Genomic DNA, 12,299 nt, shown 5'->3' with positions numbered 1-12,299 from the left:
CTTTGCAAACAGGATGAAAATAAAGACAAATAATTGGTTTTCTGAGCTACTGAGGAACACAATCTTCTTTATTTGTTCACTGACAGTAACCTCATAACTGTGCGGATACATTAGGTGAACTATTACACATCTCCTGAATGTCAAATAAAGTAGTGTGTTTTTCTTCTATTAAACATGGCGACCTTGAAGAGTTCAACGTTCAACAAGATGATATGGGATTAACATGCGCCTCAGTCCTCAAACATTACATTACAAAACACTTTTTATTTTTAAAATATTGACTCAGGTTGTATCTGTTATTATGAAAATATCTAATGCCCTTCATTTAAGGCTTTCTGTTAAACCATTTACATTTTTTTGGACTAATAAGAAACTAAAGGACACAATTTAGAATCATTTGAGAACAGAGAGGTTGCTGACAGTTTTGGCTGCCAGCTACAGAGGTTAGTACATCTGCAGATTCATCAGCTACATTCAGTGTTTTAACAGAAACATAAGGTAGAAATAGCACCTTTAAATAATACTTTGAGACAAAGTGGTTTATAAAGCAGACAAACGTATCATCCAGACTGAATTCAATATCATCTGGTTGGTATCTAGTGCTATTTTCCTACACAGATCCCTTTACCAACATTTCCCCAAACACTTCCAAGTGAAATATTTGGATGAACAAGGTAGGTTGGTAGGGGCACAATTTAAAAAAACCAGTCATATCCTTTGACTCTGTCATCAGATTCAATACTCAGTGCATCATTTAGTTCCCCCTTGTGGGCTTCACAAGTATAACAAGACTCCACAAAGACACTTGTCTTGTGTGTCTTGGGGATCCGCTCAGCACTGAGACACAGCTGGTCAATGAGATGGATGAGTTCATGAAAAGAGTCACTAATAAATGGACAAAGCACCGCGGCCCACATGATCAACAGCAGCCTCACCGGTTGAGCGAGCTTCTCTGGGGAAAATAGTGTCTGACGATTGGGTTTGTAAGCTTACAGACAGATGAGCAAGGCTAAGGTATAAACACTTAAGCTGCTAATGAAACACCACAGTTTTTCTTTGCTGCAGCACCAACAGCTCTGAAAGTCAAATGTAACGAGAAGAGTCCAAAACATGGACATGCTCGGAGCCGTCGCTCTAAAGTGCAACCAAGCCAAGTCAGTTCATCAGTTGAGTTATAACCAGTGAGTGACTTAGACAATAATTAAATGAAGCATGGTGGTAGACTTTCTGTGGAGGTATGTCTAGAAGGAGGAGGAGGTATAGTCCGAGTCTACAAAGGAGAGGTCATTAAGACATGACCTCTTTCAGAGTTCCATCCTCTTGACTCTGTGTTTCACTGTCCGACAGCAGAGGGGCCTGCATTGGCACAGCGATCCTATAAGGCAAACTCTCTTTAGTCAACATCTTCCGGGTGGCAGAGACCAGGCGGGAGTAGTTATCGGGGTTGTACTCTGAGAGGCGGGGCCGAGTGCTGAGTAACGGCAGGTCGTCTCTGTCGGGCCGGGGCAGGAGGAGAGGGGGCCGGCGCTGGTTCTCGCCCTCCTTCAGGGAGTCTGGGAGAGGCTTGCGTTTGCTTTCAGGCAGGAGCATTATGCTGAGAACAGAGAGGACGGCGAAGGAGGCGAAGATAACATGGTGGAGAAAATAGCCCCCATTGTTCTGGAGCTCCATCAGGGAGGAGGCGGCCATGCCAACACAACCCGCTGCCAGCACCAGGCCGAGGCAACCGCCTCTGACAGGGAGGGAGAGGAGAAGAGAAATCAACAGGCAGGTTTCTGGTCACCAAAGTGGTGAGATCAGACAACTTGATATATTTTCCCATTGTTCGACCTGTTTGGAACACTCAACCTTAAGCCTATTTGCTCCTGCAGAAAACACAATACTTTGATAATGGGTTACACATTATAGCTATTTAGATTTTTAGGCAAAACTATTTCCTAAAACAGCCGTGCTTTTTTCTAGCAAAAGTTAAAGAAACGGGTTAAACAGAGCATTTCTAGGGGATTTTTGCTCGAAACATTATTTCTGTCTTTGTTTTGGATTTTTTTTTTATAGGATTTTTTGACAATAAAAATAAATAACTTGAACAATTTGGTCAAGAAGATACTTACCGAACCACAGTGGGCATCACCTCACAAGCGAACAACACACTGAGCATGGCGAGAGCCTGAGAGAACAGCAGCCCCACGACAGAGAGCACCAGCACCAGGCCCCCCCGCAGGTCTGAGACAAAAACAGGACCACAGACTCATGACTTCTCTGTGAAGACACGAGAACTTCAGCCCCATTAACAGCAATGGCATGAGCACCAACCTTTAAACTCGTCATGTGAATATCAATAAGACCTAAACAAAATGTAAAGAGTGGAGTATGCTTAAAATGCATTATATGCATATCAAGTTTCATGTTAGGTCCTGACCTGAAGGATAAGAAAACAATCAACAGTGATTCCTTTATACATAAACTGCAATGGTGATCTGTCCAATTTCATGATATTAAATTAAATTCATTATATAACCTTCAAATCTGAGACCCTGAACCGTCAGCAATTTACACATGTTACAGTGTCTTGTATACATTTGAATTTCTAATCCAAATCCAAAATAACGATGTGAAGAAAAGCTGTGTAACGTACACTGAGTGAGGGCGAGCAGCAGCAGCGACGACAGGCCGGTGATGATGGCAGAGAGCAGAAGCATACCCCGCCGACCAAAGTGATTGACGGACAGGCAGATGAAGACGCAGGCCAGAGCTCCGGTCATCACTCGAAGGAAGTAGCTGAAGTAGAAGTTGGAGGAATAACTGTGCAGGTTTCTGGTGAAACAGTACTGAATGCCAGTTCCAATGAACCTGAAGGACAGGGACAGAACATAAACATGGATTAAACCCAACACTCAACATGCATCCCACTCATATCGTGCAATGGAAAGCCTTTCAATTTCATGGACAAGTCCAAGGAACCTTCCTTATTTCACACTCAGAATAAAAACTCACAGCGTGAAGCTGAGGATGAGGCAGTTCTTCCAGATAACACGAGTTTGACGCAGCTCCAAAATAGAAAAGTACCTTGGTTGACAGTCTTCACCGAAGGCTGTATCTATCTCTATGAACAGGAAAAGAGGTGGAAGTAATACCCGGAAACGATTAAAGCCATCCCAAAACAGCCAAAGGTTTTCAGGCTAGTCATTCTGCAGGGTTTAAGGATTCACATCTATTTTTGACACATTCTACCAATTGCTGCCATCAAGCGTAGTTGATTTACAATGAATTAATCAATCAATATATAGATTTAAAAAGGCTAATGATGTTGCAAATAACATATGCACTGAGGCTGTGTGTGTACCTGACAGCAGGGTTTCTCCAGGGTAGATTTCATCTCGTAAACAAACTCCGTTCCTGGTGGAGAACTCCTGGAGACTCCTCTTCAGCTGAGGGATCTGAGCTGTGGCCATCAGCCAGCGAGGAGACTCAGGAAACACCGACACACAGCTGAGGAAAACAACACGTTCATACCTCAGAGAGACAGGATTCACACATACTCTGTTATATAGAGAGGGTGGAAAGATGAACAGAGAAAATATAGAACATTGAAACATTATTTGATATCCCTCAAATGTAGCAGGTATCAGCATACATCCGTTTTTGTTATTAATAAAGCCTTTCTATTAAATGTAACTAATTATTAAACATCTTAAGTGAGTACAGACACAAGAGCACACACTTCAGTTTTTGAAGGTTCTCGTAGTACTGGAATAATCAGCAAAACAAACCTGAGTTAAGGAAGGACACTCATTCTCCTCAGGTGTTTCTTGCTGATGTATAATACTTAAAGTTGTCTGAGTGTGTTGTTTGACATCAATGCGTTAAGCACCACTGTAGAATAATAGACTGGCCACAATGCTTCATCAAATACACACACGGCGTGTCCATGTACTCCAGATAACGCCACTTGACTCACCACCAATAGGAAAGCAGCAGCAGCTGAGGCAAAGTGGCCACGGCCTGAAGAACGGGCCAATCACGGCACAGAACAGCGATACCTGGCAACAGCAGCTCTGCGATCACGCTAAAGAAGCTGCTGATCATGGCGACCATGAGACGATTGGGGGGGTCACACAGCTCTAACCCTGAGAGAGCGGTGGGAACAGACAGAGAGGCAGATCTCATCAAACAGCTGAAGCAAAACTAATACATCTGTCCAAAACCAATTCACTTCCTGTCCGGACATGAACCCTTCACACATAAAGCTACAGTCAGAGGTATGTTGTCATGTGTTTTTATTCAGGTTATGCCCTCATGTGGAACTGGTTCAATACAGGACAAGTGGCAAGTAAGAACCTCCCTACGTTTTTGACCAGATTGAATTTATTCACTCCAAAAATGGAGAAGCCAAACATTTTTCTGTTCCTATCTTTTTTTTCTTCTCCTCCCAAAGATGTAACTACTAGGGCCGGGACCCTTAAAAAATTAATCTAATTAATTAGAGGCTTTGTAATTAATTAATTGAAATGAATCGCATTTTTAATCACATATAAATATTTGACCTAAGAACAGTGAGAAGCAATTTTTTTTTCACATGGATTTTAGTATACCATTAGGCGCATTCCCACCGCAGTACTTTTCCCACAAAGGTTCATGAGAATTTAGTTCATGAGAACTCTTTGAACCTGGAAGTGGATTAGGCAAATGAAGCCGCTGACGTCACTTCTTCTTCTTCTGCTTTGGGTTTACTGGCAGGCCGCAAAGCAAACCACTTCACGGCGTATACTGCCGCCCAAAGTCCCCGGCCGGAAGTCCCTGGAGTTGGGGACTGGCTTCAGTAGAAGCTGCTGGGACTCCCAGCAGCTTCTACTGAAGCCTTCCGAGTAAATCGCCAGAACGCCGACACCTCCTCATCTCCACCGCTCCCATGTTTTATTTTGTGTTGCCATAAGTTAGTCTCTCTGCGTTTCTGCGCTGGGCTAATGCTAATAATGCTAATGCGAGGATAATAAAATGGCGGCTTCACAAAACTTTTTGGGAGTTTTACGGGGCGTGGTCTGCAATCCGCCCAGCCAATCAGAAATATAGCTCTTTTCTCACAAGAGAGCCGTACGAAAGTCCCTGCTCTCTAGCAGCTCTCTGCTCTATAGCAGGGACTTTCGTGGGGGTAAAAAGGTTCTCATGAACTAATTTTAGTACCGGCTCTTTTTGGTGTGCACGCGATAAAAGAGGCTAACGTCCACGCTAGCTTCCACGCTAGCTGCTATATGTTTTGCATTGAGGTGATACTTGAGGCTTGATGTGCTGCGGTGATATGCGAATTCCTTTTTGCATAATTTGCACACAACCGTGCTCTTATCGACGCTTCCATCCGTCCGTTTTTTAAAACAACATTTCCCACTGTTGTTCACTGTGGTTTGTTGTTGTCTAAAGTCATGAACGTTAGTTGGTGCTCCAGTATAATCGGTACGCCTGAAACTCATCCAGTGAGAAACGTTCCGCGGTGCAAAAATAAGTGCGATTAAAATGCGTTAATTTTTTTAACGCGTTAATTTTTGTGTAATTAATTAATCTTAATTAACGCGTTAAAGTCCCGGCCCTAGTAACTACCTTCATTTATGTCAACAAACATTCATTGTTTTGCTTATTAAGTACTTAAGGTTACAAGAGGTGATCAAATGGTTTAGTTATCCATTTCATAGAATGTACAAAGCAAAGCCAATTCTTGCTACAATCTGAAAACGATAAAGCTATAGCAACAAGGAAAAATAAAGCTGCTTGGAGATAAGGTGTGAATGTAAACATGTTTGGAAGTGCGTCGGCTGTGTGAGTTTCTGCTGCACTTTAACCTCCTTCCCCCCCAGAGCGCCGATTCTCTTTCCACTTCCTCCCTGCCTGAGGGAGAGAGAAGGAAAATGAGAATCTCACTTCCTGCTCACTTCCTCGACCTGAGTTCTGCCCTGCTATTGTTTGCTCCTCTCAGAAAGCGCTGGCAGGTCTCTGAGAAACATTTGTCCCAGGCCCCCGACCCACCCATCCTAAAATCAGCATAACCCTTAAAAATAAAATCTGGACTCAATCTATTCCTGACCTCGCAGGAATGTGGGAGTAACTGCGTGTGTTAAAAACTGAAAATAGGATGTGTCTAAGAGTGTGTATTTCATATGATGCCACTACCCTGTACCCCCATCTCCCACGCAGGAATGTGCACAGTTTCTACAAACGCTAACGCAATTACATTCCTCTGCCGCTTCATTATTGGTTTACAGTTCCCGAATGGAAACTCGCTGTATGAGAGATACCCCTAGCAGTAAAGGACACCTCATCAGAGACAAAGCCATGATGAACACGTGGATCTATGGCCTCGCCACAGAGAGGTACGGCCACTAAAAGCAGGACAGCTGAGAGGTAAAAGTAATAAAGCACAAGCAGCTGCCTGCTGTCACTCAGAGTGTAGCACAACACACACAGCTGCAAAGAGTCTGTCATACACAAACCCACGCTAAAGCAGAAATGTAAGCCTAAATCTTTCATTTTAGGAAAGCAATTTCCAGCGATGCATGTCAAATTAAATTAGGACTTTAAATTGCCACTGCTAATTAAAGTTTTAGTCTATAATCCTTAATTATTTCTCTACAAAGTAGATTGAGTTGTTGATGGCAGGGTCGCCATTCCTGCACTGGATTAAAAACGCTGAGGTTGACAGGAAGGAATGCAGTTTGATTTATTTTTGAAAACTGCCTGTCCCCTGGTCTTGGCTTCACTGTAACGATTGTGTTTGAACTCTGATTGACTGACTTATAATAAAAACAACGTCTGGCTGCACTGTACACAATATGTTGTGCTGAGCGATTTCTGTTGAGTTTAAGAGCTCATTTATATCTGGTGTTTCACAAATCAATAAATTGAAGCACTTTCAATTATGCATTTCTCTTTTTTAAGAACTTTCAACAAATAAAGATTGCCAGTCAAAAAGGGGCGAATACTACATTTTACATTTTAACTAAAGACTACAGTAGTGAGAAACTGTTGTGCCCTTATCAAAATTCGGTAATGGTTGGGTCCATTACCGAATGCCTCTTAAAAGGGAAATCCCTTCTTTTCAACTACCAAGAAAAGCATGGTTTTTAGCTTTAGTTATTCCACACTATTACAAAATCCAAAGTTTGTTTTTAGCCTCTTAATAGAATCAACGAGCATTTTTCGATTGGCAGTTTAGCAGATAGCTGGGTAGAAAGGTTAGGGAGTAATGTGCTGAAACAACTGTGCAGTGGTTGCTCACAAAACAACTCAGGAACCTACATGAATGCAACCCGCGTGACAATCATTTATTCTACGCTGGGAATCACAAGGCCATGATTTATTGCATTAACATTAGATACCATTTACATAACATTAGATTTTCCGCAAGAGATAACATGTAATGTGTTGGTCCGCAAAACAATGGCTGCAGAACAACTTTAAAGATGAGATCAAGCAAAAAGTATTTATATTAAATGAGTAGTATTTAATATTGAGAACATGTGGGGTTGTGGGACTTTCCCCCTAATGACACTTAAACATAATAAACAGCAGCACGTCTTAAACTGTAAACAACTAATACAATGTAATATGTCATGACTACTCTCACTGTATTTAACTTATTACTACTATTTTTTCTCTATTACTATTGCACCAATTTTGATACTTTATGTCATTTTTTGTCATATACATTAGAATCCCAGTTACAAATTAAAGGAATAAATATGATTGATCAAACACATGACCTTTGGATGAACTCAGCACCAGCGAATGACTCGGAGCGGAGCTAAGAAATCCAAACATTATTCCAAAGTAAACAAAGAAGTGAGCGTTCGTGTCCGAGGAGCTGAGGTTGTTTTGTCCCAGTCCGGTGGAGAGGCTTGTTACTGAACAAGGCTCCAGGAAGCCTGACTGCAGAATAAGTGGGACAACATTTGAATGTGTGTGCAGGATACTCACTGGCGATGTACGAGGACACAAAGACCCCGGCGAGCATGACGCCCTGAGAGAGGCGCAGCAGCAGGAACACCACGGCGCTGCTGGACAGACACACAACCACCCCCAGCAGGCTGGACAGACTGATGGAGAGCAGGAAACACCGCCGACGGCCCAGCCTGCAAGCACACAAACACTCACGTTATTGTCGCATCACATTTTTCAATGTTTTTATATTGACTGAATAAATAAGCAATTACAAAAATAATTCATATGATTGTGTAAAAAATGAATGAATCAGAATTTTTTTAAGGTTATTGCTAAAACATTAATTAACGCATTATAATTGAATGTATTTTCCAAAAGAAATTGGTGTTTTTTTTTCTTAAAATGTCCTTTTTTCAGAAGTCTGCTTTTCTACAATTCGTAATAGACACAGAAACCAATATCTCCTGTTATTTATTCAGCTGTACACGGATGCAGATAGTGCCTATCTAACTGGCTAAGTAGTAGTAGTAGTAGTAGTAGTAGTAGTAGTAGTAGTAGTAGTAGTAGTAGTAGAGTTGTATGTTTTGTGTCAACATCAAAGCCAAGAGATATTGTTAAAGGCAGCAAATGTTAGCTGGTAACTCAGTTTTATGATTTTAAAGAAATACAAAAAACTCTGGCTAACACTGCCAATAAAATAATACCGTCAAGAGGAAAAACATAATTACGAAATTTAGACTACACCAATATTTTTCAAATATACAATGATCTATAAAATAAAGTATATCCAATACAACTCTTTAGAATATTGAGTTGGGGATTCATTACTTCTTAAACTATTACATTACTAAATGATCTCAGACCATACATCTTACTAAACATGTCTTAACTTTCCATATAAAGTATGATTATGACTTACCAGTCGCACAATGTACCAAGGAGGATATATCCCAGAATCCATCCTGTCATGAAGCAGATGTGCTGCAAAGGGATTTTCCAGAAGTCACTGCAAACCAGGTTCCACTGCAGAGGAGGACAAAGAAGTACGTTGAAATAAACTGAGAGAACAAAACCCAATATGAACTTACAAATACAGAGCACTGCTATCTGATGAGGCGTAAAAAGAGACCAATTGCCGTACAAAATGACCTTTAAGTCAAACCGTTAAAGGTGGGTTAGCGGGCATTAGCAATAATATATTATACATAGTAATATATATTATAACTATTGAAACGTTGTTTGCTCTTGTAAGCTATTACGATCTGACCCAAAACAAATCAGACCAATTCTACAAGCCAAAACTAAGCTTACATCATAGCAGCATAGTTGGACCAAAGCACTATTAAAATCCCCATTTTTAAAAGTGAAGAAAAAGTCAAGTATACAAGAACATTTTTTAGACTCAAACCAGTGCCTACTTCATGTGATAAGCACTTGATGTAAAGCACTCTAAGTAATCTCTGAGTTAAGTGTATACATCATAAATATGTAGGTAACTACATTTCTTTCTAAAAGAAGATTAATGTATTTAAAAACATACAAAAAGTACATGAACTAATTGTTTCCAACAAGCCACTTTCATCGTTATTTGACACAAACACAGAGAGATTTCTGTCAGGAAGCAGGAATGTAGATCATGTCGTCCATAATTGAGTTAAGAGGTCTGCTGACAGTGTTATTGCATTAGAACAAAGTGGTGCTCAAAGCAGAGCGTGCCAGCTGCTCTACGCCTGGTTAGTACCAGTCGCTGCCTGAGAGCCAAGTCTTCTTCTCGTCCGTGTCTTTTCTGCCTCCTCGACCATGTTCTCTGTGTGCAGTCCAGGTATGTTATGACATTGAGCATTTACATACACTATGGATACAAAGCAGCTAGCTGAATTAAGAAGGGAAACTGAAAGGGTCAAAACTCCAGCAACACTTGTAGTCCAAAGAAGTTGAAAGAACATCTTTATTGTTGATGCCACAACCTTTTTGGAGTCCTTGTGATCCCTGTTGCTCCGTCGACACCTCTGTGTGTATTGTGCGCGCTATCCCAATGCTGGAACATTACGCTGCCATATTTGCTGTATGGTTATTTGAATAAACACATTTTATTTAGGAATATGAACATTATAGGCATACTATGTAACTCTTGAAACTAGATGTTGACACAGTGTCCCCCTGCACATCAGGTTATTTCACAGTAAGTAATCAAGCTTTAATACAAGCGTACATGGGGGCCAAATAGTCTGTCTTGATGGTGCACTGGTTTCTAAAACGGCATCATATGCTAAGCTAATGAATAGGGCGAAAAGGAAAAAGGGTCACAATCAGATCCTCACTAACATTGACCCCATAGAGGCAATGGTCTCAGAGATGTAGTTGATGAAAACCTCGTTCTAAAAAACAACAACATTTTGAGCTTTTCCAAGTTGATAGTCAAGGACTTTTGTTCCCTAATGTGTTATTTTATCCAGCAGCTGTGTTAGTATATGATGAACAGGATTTGACTGTATTATTTTCCTCCTTTACTAAAGTGTTCCCCTGTTGCAGTGAATGATGTCATGTGAAGAGGAAGCTAGTTGAGGAAGGAGGCGTACAGGGTCTCAGGAAGGAACATGAAGGCCTCAGACTTCCCTGCGCCACAGATTGTCATGGATCTGTTTCCTTGGGGCAACACAAAAACATAGACAGAGACAAACACAATTGGCCGATAAGTGGAAGGAGAATTAGCCTTAATGACTTCCTGCTGCTTGTCAACCCTCAATATCTCTACAGTGGTTTAGAGATTAGTACTCTGACGTTGTTTCAGTATGTGTTACAAAATACTGCACTGACACAGATGTGCAAGGTGTTTACACGGGGTCACGTTGAGGAATATTTTTCTTAGAACTTGTTGTCAATATTTGCAGACTGGGATGGATCCTTAAATAGCTGAAGCGCCAAAAAACAGACTGGGGATAAGATAAACCCATTCCTGCTGCTTATTTACACATGGAGTTGCACAACAAGACGCAGTCACAGTGGAACCCATTGTGTGTGTCCACACTAGTTACATAAAGTAGGAGACAATCAAAGAGGATGCACTATCAGCTCGGAAATCTCTCAAACAAAAACATAGCTTGAAAGCAAAGCCAACTACACTTGCCCTTTTGTCTTTTCACACACTCTTACTCAGATCCAATACTTCAGTTTTTAATCCTGAATAAATCCATACACATTGAATGTATTTATATGGTATTTTTTCCTCTGCATGATTATCTGTGACCCTGGGGAACAGAGTGCAAGACAGCAGATAAGTGAGAGTGAAACACGACTACATTAACAAAGTTGGAACTGGTGAGCAAATATTAACAGAATGGTGCTCAAACAGCTGTCTTCATGACCACACATGCTTCCAGAAGAAACATACTGCTTTTAATTGAGAGGAATACATCCAGATCAGCACCACCATCTTGCAGCAAAGACAAAAAGAACTGTCTCTCAATAGAAATATTTCCATATTTAGTAAAACGAATATTGTGGTGATGTTAACGTGGATACAACATATGGATACAACAACCTGGATCCGGAAAAAGCGGTTTTTAATGCTTTTTTCAGCCCAAATACCTGGTTAACACGAAGCTAAACACGCACTCAGACCAGAAAGATGACCTGTTCCTTACCTCGGTGACAAAGTTACTCTGCAGCCCCGCTACATGGGCGTACTCCCACCCTACGGTGCAGGACACCCTCTCCCTGTGCACCTTTTCGGAGAAGTCCGAGGTATTTGATGGGTACTTGAAGAGTTCACAGTGGCTGAGGCCGCTGCCGTTCACCCAGGGGATGGTGAGGTTCAGGTACCCCTGTCTGGAGAAGTTGCTGGGGAGGAAAGTGGAGGGCAGAAGCTGCGGGTCGGGTTTGCAGTGATACGATTCCGGGATATGAGTGAAAAAAACGTCGCAAAAAAGATTCAGCATGACCGCAAAGTTGGGGAACCAGCTGAAAAGCACCACGAGTCGGTTGTAGCGTCCATAGCCGCCGATGTGAGGGAAAATCCTTGTCTCAAAATCCATTGAAGGAAGAGTGTTTACGGTGACAGTCGTTTCTCTGGCCATGGTGCATTAATTGAGTGCGCAAGCTCTACAGGCGCGCGCCACAGCCAGTAGAAGTTGAAGAAGCGCACGGGGAGAAAGAGGGCGGGGCACTTGGGGCTCGACCTATAAGACACCTGATGCTTCAGTGACTCACTGAAGGGTGGCCCCTGAGTCACACAACACACAACACTGTTAGCACACTCACAGCTAAAGTTAGCACACATATGTTGCTAATCATCATGTTTTTCGTTCCTCAGACTCAGAGTAGGTGATTGAGGGGACGCAGTTAATGTGACAGCTTGCGGTTTGGGCAGCCAA

At 41.7% G+C, this 12,299-nt stretch overlaps 1 protein-coding gene across 1 annotated transcript; it reads right to left on the bottom strand.

Moving 5' to 3' along the window:
* Positions 1–37: 37 nt before the first annotated feature.
* Positions 38–12,002, bottom strand: slc22a31 (solute carrier family 22 member 31). The gene is made up of 9 exons (XM_034216974.1): positions 11,571–12,002; positions 8,846–8,949; positions 7,963–8,117; positions 3,959–4,127; positions 3,344–3,489; positions 2,995–3,103; positions 2,636–2,850; positions 2,112–2,223; positions 38–1,732 (listed from the first exon to the last, which is right to left on the bottom strand). The coding sequence occupies exons 1-9, from the start codon at positions 12,000–12,002 to the stop codon at positions 1,288–1,290; spliced, it is 1,887 nt and encodes a 628-aa protein (XP_034072865.1). The 3' UTR covers positions 38–1,287.
* Positions 12,003–12,299: the final 297 nt, after the last annotated feature.

Source organism: Gymnodraco acuticeps, unplaced genomic scaffold (genome assembly GCF_902827175.1).
Source record: "Gymnodraco acuticeps unplaced genomic scaffold, fGymAcu1.1, whole genome shotgun sequence".
NCBI lineage: Eukaryota > Metazoa > Chordata > Actinopteri > Perciformes > Bathydraconidae > Gymnodraco > Gymnodraco acuticeps.
This window is presented reverse-complemented; position numbering and strand designations above follow the sequence as displayed.

Excerpts from the sequence above, each read along its gene's own strand:
- slc22a31 (XM_034216974.1), bottom strand. The coding sequence starts at position 12,002 with ATGGCCAGAGAAACGACTGTCACCGTAAACACTCTTCCTTCAATGGAT. Across the intron at positions 8,118-8,845 it reads CTTGGTACATTGTGCGACTG|GCTGGGCCGTCGGCGGTGTT; the intron begins GTAAGTCATAAT and ends GTGTGCTTGCAG. Across the intron at positions 1,733-2,111 it reads GTGATGCCCACTGTGGTTCG|AGGCGGTTGCCTCGGCCTGG; the intron begins GTAAGTATCTTC and ends CCTCCCTGTCAG.